Source organism: Ostrea edulis, chromosome 3 (genome assembly GCF_947568905.1).
Source record: "Ostrea edulis chromosome 3, xbOstEdul1.1, whole genome shotgun sequence".
Lineage (NCBI taxonomy): Eukaryota > Metazoa > Mollusca > Bivalvia > Ostreida > Ostreidae > Ostrea > Ostrea edulis.
Window position 1 is genome coordinate 27,857,762 of NC_079166.1, and position 19,697 is coordinate 27,877,458.

Consider the following 19,697-nt stretch of genomic DNA (forward strand, 5'->3'; position numbering starts at 1 on the left):
AAAACATTCGTAGTGATTCAATTAAACTTTTCAAATAATAATCACAGTACACTGATACGGCACGCTATGTAATAACGAGACGGTCCCGGAATCGGCCTAAAAAGGTACAGTCACCGCAATCGGTTGCAAAGCGTTGCACGAATGACGACGATATGTACCAAAAATTATTGTTACACTGTGCATACCTTCGCCATTTATGCCACTGTATGTAACATACCCTCTCGTTATTGCATACCGTGCAGTACCAGTGCACTTTTATTTTTGCCAAAATAATAAGACATCTAGCCTTCTTGTTCATGACGTCGCATAACGTAACGTCAAAATGGCACAACGTTATCGTAAACTATACTGTATTAACGTATGTATTATATGAAAATAAAGCTTCTTACGGACGTATGATAGTCATTTTATAAAAACATATACCTTATTAAAGAACTTTGAGGGATATCTTTTAATTTGAACACGGGGCCAAATTTGGCCCCAAACGTACCGTGTCCTTTAGAAATTCATTTCAAAATTAAGGATTATCTCCTTCATGCATAGCTCTTATCCTTGGACGAATTTGGTTTCACTTGTTTGGCACGCTATTGTTGGCTATATTTAGATCTAAAACTTCATAGTTATTTCGGATTTCAAACATTTCGGTTGAGGATCACTGAAGAGACATTATTTGTCGAAATGCGCATCTGGTGCATCTGAATTGGTACCGTATAAGTTTTACATTATGACCCCTGGGTCGAGGCCTCTGCTGGTGGACTGTTAGTCCCCGAGGGTTTCTACAACCCACTAGCTAAGTACTTCGTTACTAGCTTGAAAATACGGATATATATTTAATTGTTGTTATAAAATTTAGAAATTCATTTCAAAATTAAGGATTATCTCCCTCACGCATATCTCTTATCCTTGGACGAATTTGGCTCCACTTGTTTGGTACGTTATTTTTGGCTATATTTAGATCTAAAACTTCATAGTTATTTTGGATTTCAAACATTTCGGTTGAGCATCACTGAAGAGACATTATTTGTCGAAATGCGCATCTGGTGAATCAAAATTGGTACCGTATAAGTTTTACATTACTGATGATAGTGAATGGGGATATAATTTGGTTGTGAATTCAATATCTCTCGTTGTCATGGCTGAACTATAAAGCGGTATTCTGGGTTTAAGATAAGCACTGATTATACCGCGTTGTTCCTCTCCTTTGCTTTATCATTTGTGCAGTCTTGACAGCCTGTATTTTGAAGGCGAGTTTACTGTAATACGAACATGTATTATGTATCCAGAATGTAGCATTGGTGCTCATAGAAGATCTAAAGTAAATGAAGAGTATAGTATCTTACTTACACAAGTACACTTTCGGCTTATTGACAGCCATTAAAACCATGCTGCGAATTATGCGATTGATCACTCTTTGCTATTTTTTATTTTCCATGCACAGGATACTATATCTAGTTCAATACTTTATGTGTTCAGATATATCATGTTTGTTACTTAACCTTATCCTGTTAACATTCATTCACATGTCGATTTGAGTGGGTTTCAAATGATCTACACTTTGTTTGCAGGGTTTGATAAACACGAAGAATCAGGATGTTCCTACTATTTCTAGATAACCTAATATATTGTTAAAATTTACACCTCTTAAAAAGTATGGAAGGTGAAAATAACGAACAGTGATTTATCTCATAACTCTTATAAGCAATACAAAATAGAGAGTTGGGCAAACACGGATCCCTGGACACACCAGGGGTAGAATCAGGTGCCTAGGAGGAGTAAGCAGTTTTGTAGTTTTTGAAGGAAAGTGAAGATAGCTAATACTGATCAATCTAATATGTTAGTTCGTATCAAGAGAGCGAAACTCAAAGTCGGATTAAAACGGACTTCTGGACACTTCTGATGCTGGATCAGGTTCCTACAAAGAACATCCATCCTATTTTGACTGGTTACATTGGCCGTGATCCCATATCTCATAAGGTTAACGGAATAATTCGCAGTCAAAATTAGTACATAGAAAACAGTCTGACACACCAGCCATAATTCTGGGTAATGATTGATTGATAATTTGGAGTTTTAAGCCCTTTGGGGTAATGAAAGGAGAAAGGTGAAGATAACTAACAGTGATATTAATATTGCAGCCATTTTAATGCCGTTTCAGTCCGAGGAGAGGACATAAATGAGCGAGAATTTGGAAAATGAGGACTTTAAACGAGACCATTTTAACCCCTGTAACATCAAGTCATGTGTAAGAGGCCTGTCTTAATTCAAAAACATTTGATGGACATAAAAATCACACGTAATTGATAATCGAGTATTGCTACATAAAGATGAGAATTTGACAACGTAGAAGCTGAAATCTTGTTTCAAGAAGTTTAGTTGTCGTTTTGTCCTTCAATATATACTCAATAAAATATCCAAATATAAAGCAGATGTGGAATACTCTAAAACTATTTTTGTTCGGATTCTCATGAATATTAAACATTTAAAGCTAATTCAATATTTTAGGTTTACTGATTTGATTGCCATTTTTTAAACCGAACTACGATTAGTAAATAAGTGCCCTTACGATAACCAAATCTTTTGAATGAAAATTATAATTCTTGTTTAAAACTCATGAATGCTATCTACAATCCCCGCGTATAATGTATCATATGATATTTTAAGTAAATTCATTACATTTTTGTGGAATTTTGAAAACTGGTAATATTATGGGGATTTTTTAAACACTGATTTTCTATTAATTGATTTATTAGGTATTTGAGGTGCAAAAAGCCATTTCTTATTGTCAAACATTAAAGTTTTTCAAATTTCAGATACAGTGATATATCTATTTCATATAATGACTAACTTTGAGTTTCCCGCAGTTGAAAACAATTCTGTTTATACTTATATATTATATATGTTTTCCTCCATGAAGTTATCAAACGTTATCAGATACTTGTAGCACATCTGTTAGACAACCCCTTGCGACGACGGTAACACAGGGTTAACCAGAGTACATACTAAAGATAGATCATTGGAAAGCAAATCGATAACAGTCGAACAGGGGTTGATGTCACTTGAGTAAAATACGGCAGATACAATAATTGAGAAAAGTGGTCATATGACATTATTATTGGAGAATCCCTCAAGAATATAGCACAATATCTGCAGGGAGGGATTAAGGAATGATAATTCAATTGCAGGAAACATTAATAATATTTCAAAGATTATTTTGACAGTTTCTGATCACCCATCGCGACATGCGGTATTTTGGCTTTCGATAAATGATCATGAACACAATGTGGTAGAAAATTAAAAACAAAGAACACTGTGTGAAATTTATATTTATTACTACAACGAACTTACTCCTTTATTTCAATTCATTATTTTTCAATGTTAGAAAAAGCAACTCATACATACTAACAATTGAAATAATTCAGTGGTAAAGCGAAACGAAATCAGAAACTTGTCCTGAATTTGCATATTATGCCAATATTTGCTGGATATATCAATTTGTATTCTCAGTTTCGCGTTGCCTATCCTTTTCTTAAATACCTGATTAATCTCCTCATTCTTAGCGACAGTAAAGTGTGACTTCCAATCGACCATCACTCATAATAAGAAAACAAAACTAAAAGATATAGCAATGAACAAAACAGATACCTGTAACATGAAAGGTGAAGATAACGAACCGTGATCAATCTCATAACTCCTATAAACAATGCAAAATATACGATTGGGCAAACACGGACCCCTGGACACACCAGAGGTGGTATAAGGTGCCAAGAAGGAGTAAGCATCCCCTGTCGACCGGCAGACTGTTACGTTGTATGTTCTGTCGTTGATTGTTTGATAAAGCGAGTAAAATGTTATCAAATTAATCGCTCGTCGTTGTCTTCACTTTTTCATGAAATTTGAAAAAGCCACAGCTAGTCTATACTTGGATTTTTCAACACTTGAACATAGACTCAACTCTATGATTATAGATTTTGTGAATCACATGCTCTTTACACCACCACGGGTAATTAATGATATTCATTCCAAATCATCCCGTCGGTTCTTTAAGCTTATATTTACAAACAAGGGAATAGATACTGTCAACATAAGCAGCATTCTTCGTCGTAAAAGAGTTCAGTCGTGTATTCCAACTTTTTTCAAGTTCAAGTCAACACCCAGTGTTTCCTATAAGTATACTTCTACAACTGCATCCAAACTTTTTAATTATACACAAATTTTGGAGTGCCTAGATATAGACCATATTATACTTAATCCACCTACGTGTTCTTCATCTTCTTTCAATTAAAATCCAGCTAGGCATGCCATTACTGGTGATGTTGATATAGTTGAAAATGAGGACCTCAAATCACTTACCCTAAAAGATCTTAAATATAGAGAACCTCGGTCTTTCAATTTGCGACAGAACTGCATCTCTAATATGAATTTTGTCGAAGATTATGTCAGAAGATGGGCTAAATATGACAAACAAGAACTTGATACATTGTCAGAATGGATTTAAAGTATAAGAGGAATACTAATATTCTGCATTAGACATATTAAAACAAAAATACGTACCATCTATTATTCTGCGTTTAGTAAACGAGAAATGATAAAATAATTAGATAGGTTACATGAGGAATATGCTCTGGTTTCAGCTGACAAACTTGTGACGACATTGTCTTTGTTTATAAGGCTTATTATTACAACTGTATTTTAAACGAACCTGGCATTCATTCAAATTTTAGTAATCGTACTTATACTCCAACTGCCCTTTCAAAGGATGATATTCTTCAAAACCATGTTCCAGTTTTAGACACATTTAATACTCCAGTCAATAGGTCGAATGAATGTGAGTTTACTGGATTCCTAAACTAGGTCAAGCAGACCTGACCCAGATGAGACATTCACACAATTTAATGTAAGGTATGACTTATGCCTCACCATGTTGATTAAAATGTTGAAAATTTAAAAAAAAACATTGGATGTAATTTTTGATCGATGTTTCGATATCAACTTATTTATGACTATAATTAGGAATTCGCTATCTGTTGTGCAACAAAATGTCCAAAAAACGACTTTATTGCTCCAAATAAGTCACATTGGATTGACAGAGTCACATGAAATAGCGTTTCAACATCTGAAGAAAGCATTAACGTCCTCGCCGATTTTAAAAATTCCAGACATGTCTCAAGTTTTCATTCTTCAACTGACGCTTCAGACAGAGGCAATGGGGTGATCCTTGTACAGCAGGAAACGTACAAAAACAATCAATTGCGTATGTTTAAAAAATTATTCAACCATTGAAATTACAACTGTCTCAAAAACAACATAAGTTAGCGGTGTGATATGTTCTTTACCAAGATTGTATCATATTGATTTAATTATAATATAGTTGTTAAAAACATATACCAGAAGTGTTTTACAGTACCTGGGCATCAGTAAGTCATCATTTCATTTTTTTCACTATACATAATATTATAAAATATGATATTATTAACATGGAATAATTCTTGCTGAAGGGATGGACAACAATAGGTGTGTTTTATTTATCGTTTCATGGATTAATAACTTTTATGTGGATTTGTATGAAAATAACAATTCCTGTTTGAAATCTTCTATGTAACGAAATTTGAAATGTGCACTCCTGAGCATAGATATCGTGAGAAGAATTTGTGAAGTTTATTTTGATCACTTATGAATATAACATATAATAGAATATGCAACGCTCTCTTTGCAAACGGTAAATCCCATATAATTTATATTACATTAAAAAGAAATGATTTTAATTACTGTAGACGTACTTTTTTCTGCGTGGTATTAATTTACGCTATGAGCGTGGTAACACATTTTCCGCGGAAATTTGTCACAGCGTACTTTGTAATCATACAAAGCGTACTTTGTAATCATACAAAGAATCCGTGTAATTTTTTACCCGCGGATTAAACTGATATTGTGATTATGCGTAATTATGAACCCGTGGAAAAAAGTACGTTTACAGTATATGAAAGATGAAGATAACAAACAGCGATCATTCTTACAATTCATTACGAACTCACTGATAAATACATAGCTTGAGGAACTAAGACAATCTACATTTATGCTATGAAAGGTGTAGATAACAAACAGAGATCAATCTTGTAACTCCTACAAGCAATACAAAATAGATAGTTGAGCAAACGCTGACCCCTGAACACACCAGAGGTGGGATCAGGTGCCTAGGAATAGTATGCATCCCCTCTCGACCGGTGACACCCGCCATGAACCCTATATCCTGATCAGGCAAACGGAGTTACCCGCAGTCAAAATCAGTGCGCCAAGAACGGCCTAACAATCGGTGTGAAACACGTCAGACTGCATTTGACCCAATGATATGTTGTAATGACCAACTAGATCGTTAAAAAGACCATGGAATTTGCGAAATGCTGACCTCAATAGAGACTGTTGAAACCCCTGTACCATCAACTTGTTTGTGCGTAGCTTGCCTCGATTTAAAAACTGACTATACGCAGAACAAGCTCTTGCATATCGAATAATTTGAGAGATATAAACACCATATGCAGGTGGTAATGGAATGTTGCTACATAAATATAGGAAGTTGACGATGGAGAAGCCGAAATCATCCCGTTTGTCATATAGTTGAGTTGTCAATTTGCCGTTAATGTCTACTTTCAATAAAATATCTCAGTATGAAGCAGAAGTGGACGACTCTGTGGTTTCTTTTATTTCGAGCTCACAGAGATAAATCGAATTGAGATATGAATGAAAGTTAGTATTGTTAATAGACAAACCGTCGTCGATATATCTAATTGTGGAATTAAAGGTAACTACCCCTCGAAAGGTGAGGATAACAAACGGTAATCAGAAATAAAATATATAATGTTGTACCGACTGCTTGCAAAGAGTGGATTTCACAATGTATTTAATTTCATGTCTCTCCAAATAAAAATCGACTTTATGGCGCACGGCGGGTAAGACCGGTCGACAGGGGATGCTTACTCCTCCTAGACACCTGATCCCACCTCTGGTGTGTCCAGGGGTCCATATATGCCCAATTATCTACTTTGTATTGTTTATAGGAGTTATGTTATCTTCACCTATCATTGCAACGTCATAATTAGAAAGGAACAAAGAAAACGACAATTTTCCTGGAATATTTCTTCACTTGTTTCTACATTTTTAATTTGTTTTATATTAGTAAACCTCGAAATAAAAGACACCACAGAGTCGTCAACTTCTTCATACTTAGATATTCTATTGACCGTAAAGATTTACGCCAAACTAACAACTCAACTTTATGACAAACACGATGATTTCAGCTTCTCCATCGTCAACTTCCCCATATGTATGTATCAACATTCCATTATCACCTGCATATGGTGTTTATGTCTCTCACCTTATTCGATACGCAAGAGCTTGTTCTGCGTATGGTCAGTTTTTAAATCGAGACAAGCTACTGACAAACAAGTTGATGGTACAGGGTTGTCAATAGTCTCGATTGAGGTCAGCATTTTGCAAATTCTATGGTCATTATAACGATCAAGTTCGTCAATACAAACTATCATTGGTTCAAATATGTCTGACATGTTTCATACCAATTGTTAGGCCGTTCTTAGTACACTGATGTTGACTACGGATAACTCCGTTTACCAGATCAGTATATAGGGCTCACGGCAGGTGTGACCGGTCGATAGAGGATACGTATTCCTCATAGGCACCTGATCGCACCTCTGGTGTGCCCAGTGGTCCGTGTTTACCCAACTATCTATTAGGAGTTATGAGATTGATCACTGTTCGTTATATTCACCTTTCAGCAATTGGATACATCATCAAAAATAATTTTTCCTAACCGAGATACTAATGTCGGTCACTTTCAGCTTCATGTTTACCTCAAAAAATCTTCAATCAATAAACACCGCAATTTCGTTTGGTATCACAAATGTAAAGTAAAATAGTAAACTCGATATCTAGTTTGAATACTAAATTACGAGTTACCAATTTACATATGAACGGCATGAAAAGGCTACATCTACATGCAAAACACCATTCGGTGCCGAGAAGAAATTGCTTAAAAATCATCTACTCTGTCAACTAATTAGCAGTGGTAACATATAAAGACTGTGTCATAGTAAAGATTGTGAGGCACTGTGTTTACATTATTTATTTTTCTTTTTGACAGTTCACATTTGCTACCATGGTCGAATCATCATGGATGCTCTTTTCAATGATTCCTGATTATTTCCCCAATGATACCAATACATGTATTTGGCATTGACCACTGGAGAATTCGCATACATCCCATTCAGGTTTGAATGATTACATTGCTTATACCACCACGCTCCATGTCGTATGATTGCACATGTTTTGCCATATGTGTCGTTGTCCTGATCCTTTGTTGAATACTTCATTCCGTTGTGGTAGCTCAAACTGTCACCTAATATGAAATATATTAATAAATACAGCAATTAAATGTTCTGAAAATATTCAGAATGAATCCTTTCAGTAGTAACAATTTACCAGTAAAATTATATTCCCACTTCATTGCGCTCTATACTTTAATCTGTGAACAGCAATCCAAATTGAGATTCATAGTATGTAAGGATTTCGAAGTAACCTTGGTTTTCACAAGGAAATAACACTGAAGCGTAATTAGATTAATTTCAATGAATTGAATAGAAGTTTCTGAGAACGTAAAGTTAAGCGATATTTAAGAACCTTCAGATTTCAAATAGTGCAAATGGTTTTACGTGGATTCATATTAATAGAATATAAAATTAAGCAAGTTCCCCTGGGTCCATAAGATTTCGTGAAAACGGTGGTGATGAAGACATGGTTTGGGAAAAAAGCATTTTTACCAAAGGTAGGTAAGAAATAAATCACGCCAAATCTTTATCATCACTGTTCATAAAGATAAACGTTGGTGAGAATGATGTTAATGATAGAATTACATTCTCATGAACTTGTGATAAAAATAACAGTATAACAATTACAGGAGATTAATTGAAATTACAACTTACTTAGGTTTCTGTCATTTTTTTTTTTTTTTTGCAATTGCTGATCTTTTATTCACGGCTACTTGATTTTGCGATTCACCCGTGGTAAACTGGTTCTACACGAATAACTATTGCGACGATGAGGTTCTCGCAGATCTCGCGAATTTTTCTTCATCACTGGAAAATGCTCTTTAGATTTTGAATAAGCAATCTTATAATTTGAAACATAAATGAAAAAATATATGAACAGGATCGTTCAAAAATTGTCATCGACGTCGTTCTCCGTATCTAAAATTTAAATTTATACAATTTTCAGACCAAGATACGGGACCGGAAAATCTCATCATTTGCCCTCTAACTCTTCGATATTAGCATATTTTGAGAATTTTAGATTAACCCATCGACTATATGTGCTTGTGACTGGCACAATTGTTCATGGCTTTTAGACACAGTATTAGACGTTTATATAGATATGTATAATCACGAAAGAACGACAAATATTGTCTGATATATGTTTGCCCCTAACTCGGTGACAGTGAACTTGACTTCTAGGTTTTGAATCTCAAAGTCATTGATATTCCTTGGATGTTTCATTAATGTGTGACATAAAATAAGCTACAGAGGGTATCTCTTGGTGCTTCTCTACTTCGCAGGTGACATAGAAATGAATTTAAACACCTAGAAACAATGTTTGTGACAAAAATGGTCGCCCAGTTTCGGATTCTAAAACAAAATTAACCTTATTGTACGAATATATTCGTCAGGTAGGAGTCATATATAATTTCATTGATATTGAATCTTTTGCAATCCCTTCTATGAAAGAGCTTATTTTAATTAGGATGACTCTACAAACGTTACTATTTGTAATTGGTTGTCAATTCATTTCAATAAAAATCACAAATCTTAAGGAGAAGGGGAAATAAATGGCGATCATTCAAAACCCCAAAGAGGATATCTAGGGTTCACGGCGGGTCTGTGTTTGCCCAACTCTCTGTTTTGTTTTGTTTATAGGAGTTTTGAGATTGATCACTGTTCGTTATCTTCGCTTTTCAGCGAATCTTTCTAGAACGTTAAAGCTAACCTTAAATTGAGAACCCCACGGTGGCATTGTTAAAACCTAATACCAACCACGATGTTTTGTGATCATTTATTTCAAAAACGTTTATAGTATAAATATCTCATGCTTTGAGCGATGTATATTTTGCAATCCAGAAGATACACCCCCCAAACCGACCATATTTCATTTCAATCTTAACATGTCCCATTTGTCTTACTCGATACCCCACTTGACCTACTGTATACTAAATCGATTTTCTTCTTACGACTGTTCTAAGTGTATTCAAGGTAAACACGGACTCTGATATTGTTAATATAGTACTACACATCCTTCTGACTTTCTGAGCATTTATAACGCTCTTTTTCCAGAAACTATATTGTCACCTGTTTGACCGTAGTTTAGATAATGTTCTATCAATAATCAATATCAACCATCCAACTTCATAAGTAATAGATTAATGGTTAAAGGAGACCATAGGGACAATTTTCATAGCTGTAGGTGCAAATAGAACTGAACACGCGATGGGAATGCAAATAAAACCAACTAAACGCTATGCATCACCATAGAAATTTTACAAATGTTTAACTCATAGTAAACATATTCCCCCGATACCTTCATTTGATAAATATTGGTCGTTCCTGACGTGAGATGTGTACCCATAAATTGCAATAAAACCACTTCACATTCCTTATAAAGATCACAATATACGGATACTTTTTTCTATAGCTCGAAATCAACCGAATCTCCGTTATCACTGATTTAACGATAAATTGTTGACCCGAGTGCGTCTATTATGACGTAATTTTCAACGCTATATATGTTATAAAAATTTAAATTGATTAATTGGCTTAGCAAGTAATAAATTAAAGTTCTTTATATCGAAAGTATTTTGTCATTTTAGGTATATACACGTGAAAGTACGCTATGGATGGATGATGAGAAATGAATTCAAATATGTATAGGAAGGAGTATTTACTAATGCATAGCAGCACAATAAAAACTTTATCCTAACCTGCCGTGCCCTTGTATCCTGACACAGTTAGTTTGTACTTGCTGCTTTCGTCACCAACAGAGAACTTGGAGTATTTAGCATACGCCTTCTGACCGTTAAATTTCTGAAGGTCCACACGAAGGACGTGGTTCCCTGACTTTGTCAGTAAGTGTAGGGCGTCGTTTCCTTTTAACGATAATACGTTATAGTTATAATTGATCAGTTCAGATTACTGTGTTTATTACATTTACCATCATATAAATGTTTAAATCATTAATAATGTATTCCTTTCAGACATTACACAAAGATGCATTTCATCATTATATTGCTTTTAATTGATTTCAAACTGTCAATATTTTGTTATAATATCAAACACAGTATTCGGAAAACTTAAAAAGCAACTAATAATTTGATATGTAACATTCCACATATTTTAAAGTGCAGCAAATATGGCAACAATTTCTAACAATAAGGGATTGGAGAAAATGATCAGAATTATTCCTTTTTATTCAACTTATCAATCTTTTCCTTTTCCTGCATGAAACCAAGACCTTGACGCAACTTCAACATAATTTAACCGCACTTTGCTTGTCGATGTTAATCAGTGCATCGAATTATTCTTAAATATCAGAAAGAATACCTTCAAGTCCCGACATAAAGAATAATGAACTTTCCGGAACATGCTCACCTATCCAATAATTTTTATGTACATCACCAAATCCAGTTTTGTAGGTTTTCCAGTCCCTGTAAAAGTTTGTCGATCCATCTACTCTTTTGTGAATAACCTAAGCAGACAACGTTTAGTATTGCTAAATATTCTCTTCACCATTTCTCATATCACAAACTTGTACGAAATATCATTTCTATCTTTCATGGAATCGTGTGTCCACCATTCTCACTGTTCAATCATTACAACTTTTTTAAATCTCTCATGTACACCTTTTCGGAAGATTACTGGATTTACAATAGTAATGCATTGATAAACTTTTCTCGGGTACCAACGAAGTACACTACGAAAAACTAAATCAAGTTGCATTGGTTTGGTTTGATCATTAGTATCCACAAATATACTTTACTTGTACTCAGTACCAGGTGAAAATACATGGTTGTTAGTTTTCAGGCACAATTGTTTTTTCTGCACTTCATCCATGTTTCAAGAGTGTATTTTCAAATAAATTTAATTAAAGAAATTACTAATAACAGTACTAATATTAGTGGATATTAGTGAGCATTTGTTTTAGAGTATGATAGGTAAGACTTCCATACTTTTTTTCAGAGTTCTAAAAATGATCCTCAAAGAGAGAACATGCAGGTGACGCGAGCTACAATCAGAAACAGAAGATCGGACATGCTGATAAAGCAATATCAAACTGTCTCTATACCTTTCAAATTTGTTTCAAATTACGAGTTTGATTTTTAGGATGTGTCACTTTGTAACCGAAGCCCGAAAACAATCAGGTTAATACATATTTTATACTATTTCGAAGTCCAATAATTTTCTCCCTTCATTGAATTCACACCTGAATTGCACAATCACCCCCATTATGCTATTTTTACGGTCTGTTGGACGTTTCTGTAAGGTCTAGGACGGACTTCATGGAACCATTGCCGATAATCACACCTTATTAGCCCCAATATGTTGATCTGGTAGCTTTATTTAATTGCAGACTGGGTATTTGGAGGTGATAATGAAATTTACACTTATATGTTACGATGACATCATGATTAAACAAGCAGCTTGGGGACGATTACTGAAATTTTGTCGTAATCCACGCTTACACATGCCATTACAGATCAAAGTAAACACTGAACACATCAAACATCAAGAAATTAAGCAATTAAAGACCTTTTTTGATTATGAATATCAGCACCAAAATTCAAAATCTTCTGAATCAGTACAATTCATGTCTCATAAATAATCTTGCGGAGGACCCGGTATCCGATCCCGGGGGGTGGATTATCTGGCAGTGATGTAAAAAGTCCATACAATCGAAACCTATCCCCCATTATAACTGTGAACAGAATTCAAGTATGGATCAGCGTGTCTAATCTGTTGGTCTCCGAGGGCATCCATACATTTACTATGTTTTTGACTGTCATTAAATTTCAATGTTTTATATCAATTCTGTTCACTAAATTGGAAACACCATGTTCAGAGAGCATGACGCCCTGTCCTTGATTATTACCAATCGTTGATAATTCTTGGTTTAATCATAAATACGAAGACATGGTTATCCAAGCAAAACTTGGACTTTGAGTTTACCAAGTGATCTTTTTAGTCAATGATCTTTTGTTCGAGGTGTACAGCATGTACTAACGGTGTAAAACATTAACATCGCTCATATATGTATAAATATGGTGATATATCCGCAGCCCAAATTTATGAAATAAGTCCATTTATTTTCTTGGACGTACTCACCGTCCATCCACCCCCTTCTGTTGTCATGTCACAGAACACGCGTTTCTTTGTTTTAAGGTCCGGATAAATCGTATACACTCCGTCGTGCCACTTTTTATCTGGATATTTCTTCATTATGGTTGCACAGTCTTTCACTTAAAAGTAACACAACGAATTATTAGCAAAATATAAAAAAAACCACTTAAGATACATAAATATGAACATTTCGATATACTGAAATAATTCTATAAGTCCTGCGACCGTATTTATCTAAATCCATTATGGATATTATTACGACACTATGACTGACAAATTAGATATGTAAGCACTTCTATATATAAATATACATTTACGGTAGGGATCGACATTGGATTTGTGTCTAACGTTTGTCATCGCAATTATTCAATCATATGATAAACTGTGTGATAGACCTAACGTATGTGATTCTAAGCGTTCCGTAAAGGAAATCTAACTGACCCCTTTTATTGTGGTTTGAATGCTCTAATGTTTATTAAGTATGGTTCCACGTAAAAATCAGGCAAAATCGCATTTTCGTGATAAGTCCATGTTCACGAAATGAACCCAAACTTAGCATACTAACTCACCGTAATATGTTTGGCAAATATACAAAGTAGTTTTGATTTATTTCGCCTTGTTCCAAAATTATGGACAGATAATTATGAACATGGAGAATTCACGCTTAGTGCAAATCTATACAAAACACTACTTGTAATCCCTTTGAAATCTAAAAACAGCAAAGCAGGTATGAAAATATATCATTATATAACATTAAACAAATAAAAAAGGCATGCTCTGAAATAAATATTTTTTTTGAAAGTTTCAATATAACATTTTAAAACCTCTCTGAATGTTTCGATTTTAATGCAATATCGGTTATCGTTCTTGAATTTAACCTCGATGATCGCTAGGGGCGCTGCGTTGTCAACACGCTAAATGCGCGGAATATGGCGGATCCAAAACTGAATGCCGTGTAGGACAATATTCCGACAGAGTGTGATTTACTCTCAAGCCTTATCTAAAGGAAACGAATATATTTATCTTCGGAGAGAGTCAGAAATACATTGATGCATATGGCGTCACTGAAGATAGACCGTATGTGGAGCAGCCGACAACGAAGACCGAGCAACGTAATCAACATATCTTATATGACATGTCACCAAGTCGGCGCATTATGGTAATTTCAAATGGTGTGATTTACATATTTAATAAGTCAAAATTCGCAATATTTATTATTCATGGTATTACTAGCATAAAAATCATAACGAATGTTGTATTATACAATGTAGCATTGTATGAGACAACTGTGTACAGATGACACCTACTCCCTACGCTTTGATATGTTTTAGGCCTAGGCTAATCGACGGCATGTTTCATTTGTAATGGTCTGCAATAATAGCAGACATCTACGTATCCTCTACACAAACGCTTCCTCTCTCAGATAGAAATGTAGATTATGCCTAACTGAGGATCAGTAGGAGTAGGTATCATCTCAAAAGAGTGTGGTTTTATATACTACATGTAGATTTCTGTCGAATTTGCATATAAAAATGTAAGACATGATATGACTTTGTGAGATGCAATGTTTAGTATATAATGTAATCCTCAATTATACAAGTCTTAGATAGCGTAGTGGTTAGGTATCCAATTTAGCAGGTCGGAGGTACCGGGTTCAATTCTCAGTGTTGATGGAATATTTTTCTTCAATTTATTTTATATACACATTATTTTTTTTCCTTCAAGGTATTCTATATAAACACACACAATTTTTTAAATATTATTTCATATGCACAAAATCATTTGTTGTAGTGGTCACCATCCAGCTCATGACAAATCATAATTCGTATTTTAAAAATATATGCATACTATTAGACATATCAAAGAAAATATTTAGGGTCTGTAGATTTTTAAAAATTCCATTTTATTGTCAAACAATTCATAATGTTAATTATAAATCTTTTTCAATCAATAACACTAAGTTGAGTCTTCTTGACATTTTTATGAGATATCTATTATATTACTATTTAAAGTCTGCCTCAATTTGATATGGTCATGGGGACTGGTCAATGCATGGGTTCTTGAATGTATATTTCTAATAATAATATATAAATATAACAAAGATCAAGTCATTTAGTTAATGTATATTTCTTTAAAGTTTTCATACCAGCATCATGGAGTGTCATTACCATCACTACATGCATTGGAAACCTCTGTGGTAAATACATGTAGCACATATGTACCAATGAATCTACAGTGTAAATGTTTTATAAACCTTAAACTTGGTAGAGCAGTATTATATAAATAATCCTGATATACAAGCACTATATGACCCCTTCTGATAATGAGGTCAAAGTCAACCCTCCCCCCATTATAGGAAAATATTGGTTACTCAGAAACCAGACTCAAAACCTGATACAGCTGTTGCCCTGACTAGTATCTGAACCTACTTGTCACTGATTTAGAGTATTTGGAACACCTTCTCAATGCCATATACAAGTTTCTTTAAGCATTTCTTGTTTTCAAAAGTTTTATATGCTGTTTTAGTATTTTTATTCTTTCTAACTACATGTATAATTTAAATATCAATGTGTACTATGATTACTAGGCTCTGAGGTGTGTACTTTAATTGAAATTTTAATGATATAGAATGTTCAAACATTCTCAAAAACTAAAGAAATATATATTATATATTGAGGAGAGAAAAATAAGTAAATTCTTGTGTCCTGAAAATCAGTGTCTATCTTATTGTATTGTAGGTCTCTGCAAAACCCAAGGACATACTTAAAAGTGGTGACAGGAGGAAAATCAATCAAACCAAGTGAAAGTAAAAGACAATATTACAAAAGGAAAGCAAAGGAGTCCATCAATTCAATGTTGAACATCAAGACAGTCTAAAAAATTGAATCCAAACAAAATATCAAAACTTTATGAAGAAATAAACGACAAAGTGTCAAATAAACATGAAAGCATTCTTATATATGGTGTTTATTCAAATTATTTCAACTGAAATTCCTAATGTACCTAAATTCGAAAGGGAAACAACTTATGAAAAAATTAAACACCAATGGGTTGAACTGTGTAATGAAGTTGTGTTGACATGCAAAAATACATGTATAATGTGATGCATCATAGAATAGCTCAAATGGTCTATTTTAATATGCAATTTTTGGGGTCTTCACCCACCCCCTTCTGGATGGAGAAGGCACAGACATGAGTCACAACCCCTCCATTCCACCCTTATATTTTTTTCTGGATCTGCCTCTGCTTTGTAAATATGTTCATAACAAATATATTTCTGTGCTCATTTGTTCCTTTATCATGTTTATGCCTTGTTTGGGGTTACACTTTTAAAAAAGTATGATTTTGAAATAAACTTTTTAAGCTTCAAAGAACTCTTCCGTGTACATTTATCAGTATACAGTTTATAAAGGATCTAAACTTAAAAGTTGCAACTGTTAAAAAATCTTATAGATAATGGAATGTATTGATGAAATAATTAAGAATTCATTTTCAATTCACTTTACAGACACTAATATCTACATGTATTATGTAAAACACAGTTGTTTTGTCATCTGAAAGCAACCTGTAATCATACTTGGTAAAAGATAGTGCCATAGACATGATAAATGAGTCAACTTACATTTTTTTAAATTACATTATTGAATTTTAAAACAATCCCACCTCTACATTACATGTATTTTCACAAAATTATATAAAATCAATATAAACTGTCCAAATTTTACAATATTAATGACACAAATGTCTGCAGTTTCTGTTCTCATTTTCATTTTTTCCTGAACAACCATATATATTATACGACTGTATAAACGTACATTTCACTAAAAGTTTTTGTTCCACTCTTACGAAGGATTCATAAGGAAATCAAGTGCTAAAAAGTTTATTTTAAAATTTGAGCCATATCATGTTTCTAGAATTGTTAGCCAAAGGTTTTTAATGTCCAGATGCTTTGTAATAAATGTTTTAAATTTCATATTACATAGAGCAAAAAATGAATTCAAAATGATTTTTCAAATAAAAGATATTTTCAGTGAATCATTTAGGGTAAAACACAAAAGTTGATAAATTATATCTTTGTTTTATCATAAAGGATTATCTTGAACATGTTGAATGTATTTTCAGTTTTGTTTTTCTGAAGATATACGTTTTAAGAGAGCACGGACATTCATTCTCTTTATACTCGGGAATATAATGCCAATTTCTTGTCATTCGAGCAACCAACAACGTTCGTCGTTGACCAGCCTCAAAAGAGTTGTTGATAGGCGCATTTCAAAATGAAAAACAATTGCCAACCAAGCATTTTTTCTTTAATCTGTTAATTACCCACCCACTCCAAACTATCCAGCCAAAAATACTTGCAAGTTAAACTCGCCATTCCGTGCAAAATACCCTATAAAGGCCGGTCTAATAAGTTGTTTACAATAACCTGAGGAAATCTGAAAGAAATTGGTTAATAATAAACGGACTTTCGATCCCGACCCAAAATGCTATGCATCGTTTCTCGCATTTACATCTATAGACATATCATTATGGTATGTAGACACTTAAAGAAGATCATTTTAGATATTAATAAATATGATAATTACTAGAACATGACAGAAAAGTGTACTTGTTGAGTAGTTTGTAAGTAGAAGAAAACTTAAAAACATGAAAATATATTATTTTCCCGCCATTTTTCACAATCTTCATATATTTTTTTCCAAGTAGAGTAAAAACTTTCAAAAAAAATATTGATTAAAAATTATTCAATAGCATGTACTTTATCCGTCTAATTATAAAACTTTTTTGAAAGTGTTTGCTGTTTCGAGAAAAATGGTCTTAAAGTTGGAATGTTTTTCCGTTAGAAAATCCTTTCGTTAATTACAGCAACGGTTACCATGGTAACACATAACAAATACTCACTGTGACAACAGAAATTCGTAAACAGTAGCCTTCTTCTTCATTTTATATAAGCCATTTGAAAATGTATGATATTTTCATGTAACAAAACCTTTAAGAATATATAGCATTTTTATGAGTCAATTTTGGTCAAAACATGGGTATTCTATTTTTAGTAACATAGCTCTGTGAAAGTGCGTCATATGAAAAAAATATTATCACCGAATTATTTCCTATAAACAATGTTACTATATATATAAGTATCGGCTCGATCCCTGACGGTCGACTTATCACCCTCTGCCTGATTTTTACATGGAACCATACTTAATGTCATATTGGCGGTACCATCCCAGTGAAAGATGAAGATGACAAACAGTGATCGATCTCATAACAGTATAAACTATCAATTTACTAATTCAATTCAAACCCATCTGAGTTTGAGTAATTATTGAAATGAACGATATTTTCTTCATATATATTTCCTCTTTAAGTGGATTGAACAAAATCTGAAATTTATGAACGAAATATAAATTTCCAATTTCTTATTTCCAAACGTTATGGAAATCAACAGATAAGTCATCTCTAGATATATATATATATATATATATATATATATATATATATATACGATATGGGGCTCACGGCGGGTGTGACCGGTCAACAGGGGATGCTTACTCCTCCTAGGCACCTGATCCCACCTCTGATGTGTCCAGGGGTCCGTGTTTGGCCAACTATCTATTTTGTATTGCTTGTAGGAGTTATGAGATTGATCACTGTTCGTTATCTTCACCTTGCATCGAAATAAAGTTTAGCTATATGAAGTAAAGTTACTAAAAGATTTTTACACTTACTCTTTGGATATTTATCCTTAATGATTCCAGTCACTTTGTATGTGGAGACAAGATTAACATTGAAGGAAACAGGGTGATCTTTCTGAATGCGAGATTCCGCGAGTTTCCATGTCCAGGGTGTGTTTTCCAACTTTTGTTGCAGCTTTTCTGTAATATTTCAAAAATAGAAATATACTTCATACCATGTTCGAATTCTACGAATTAATGTGTAAAGATCAATGAAAAGGTTTCATGACTTTACTTATACTTTAGAAAGATGATTTTAAGAACGTTTAATTTATAATATTAATTTGATGTAAATATTATAATTCATAAGAGCTAGGATGATAAACAACATACTTTGAATTGTTGGATGGCTCTTGTCCGTCGTTGATCTATCCGGCAGGATAACAAATACACACAGCAGGATGATAGTCTTCATAGTGCTGATGGTCATTTGTTACGAGAAAACAATTCAACATATTTATAATACCTCTCCAATGCAATATTCTAATTAGTTTGAAAACTGACTCTTTTCATA

General features: G+C 33.6%; 1 protein-coding gene across 1 annotated transcript in view; it reads right to left on the reverse strand.

Moving 5' to 3' along the window:
* LOC125676591 (uncharacterized) overlaps nt 1–19,609 on the reverse strand; it is a 63,207-nt gene extending 43,598 nt beyond the window's left edge. The window contains exons 1-6 of the mRNA XM_056160845.1: nt 19,517–19,609; nt 19,172–19,324; nt 13,434–13,567; nt 11,703–11,799; nt 11,036–11,200; nt 8,164–8,407 (exon numbers count right to left, since the gene is read on the reverse strand). Of these exons, the coding sequence (XP_056016820.1) occupies nt 8,164–8,407; nt 11,036–11,200; nt 11,703–11,799; nt 13,434–13,567; nt 19,172–19,324; nt 19,517–19,598 (875 nt within the window). The 5' untranslated portion in view covers nt 19,599–19,609. The remainder of the gene's footprint in view (nt 1–8,163; nt 8,408–11,035; nt 11,201–11,702; nt 11,800–13,433; nt 13,568–19,171; nt 19,325–19,516) is intronic.
* Nucleotides 19,610–19,697: the final 88 nt, after the last annotated feature.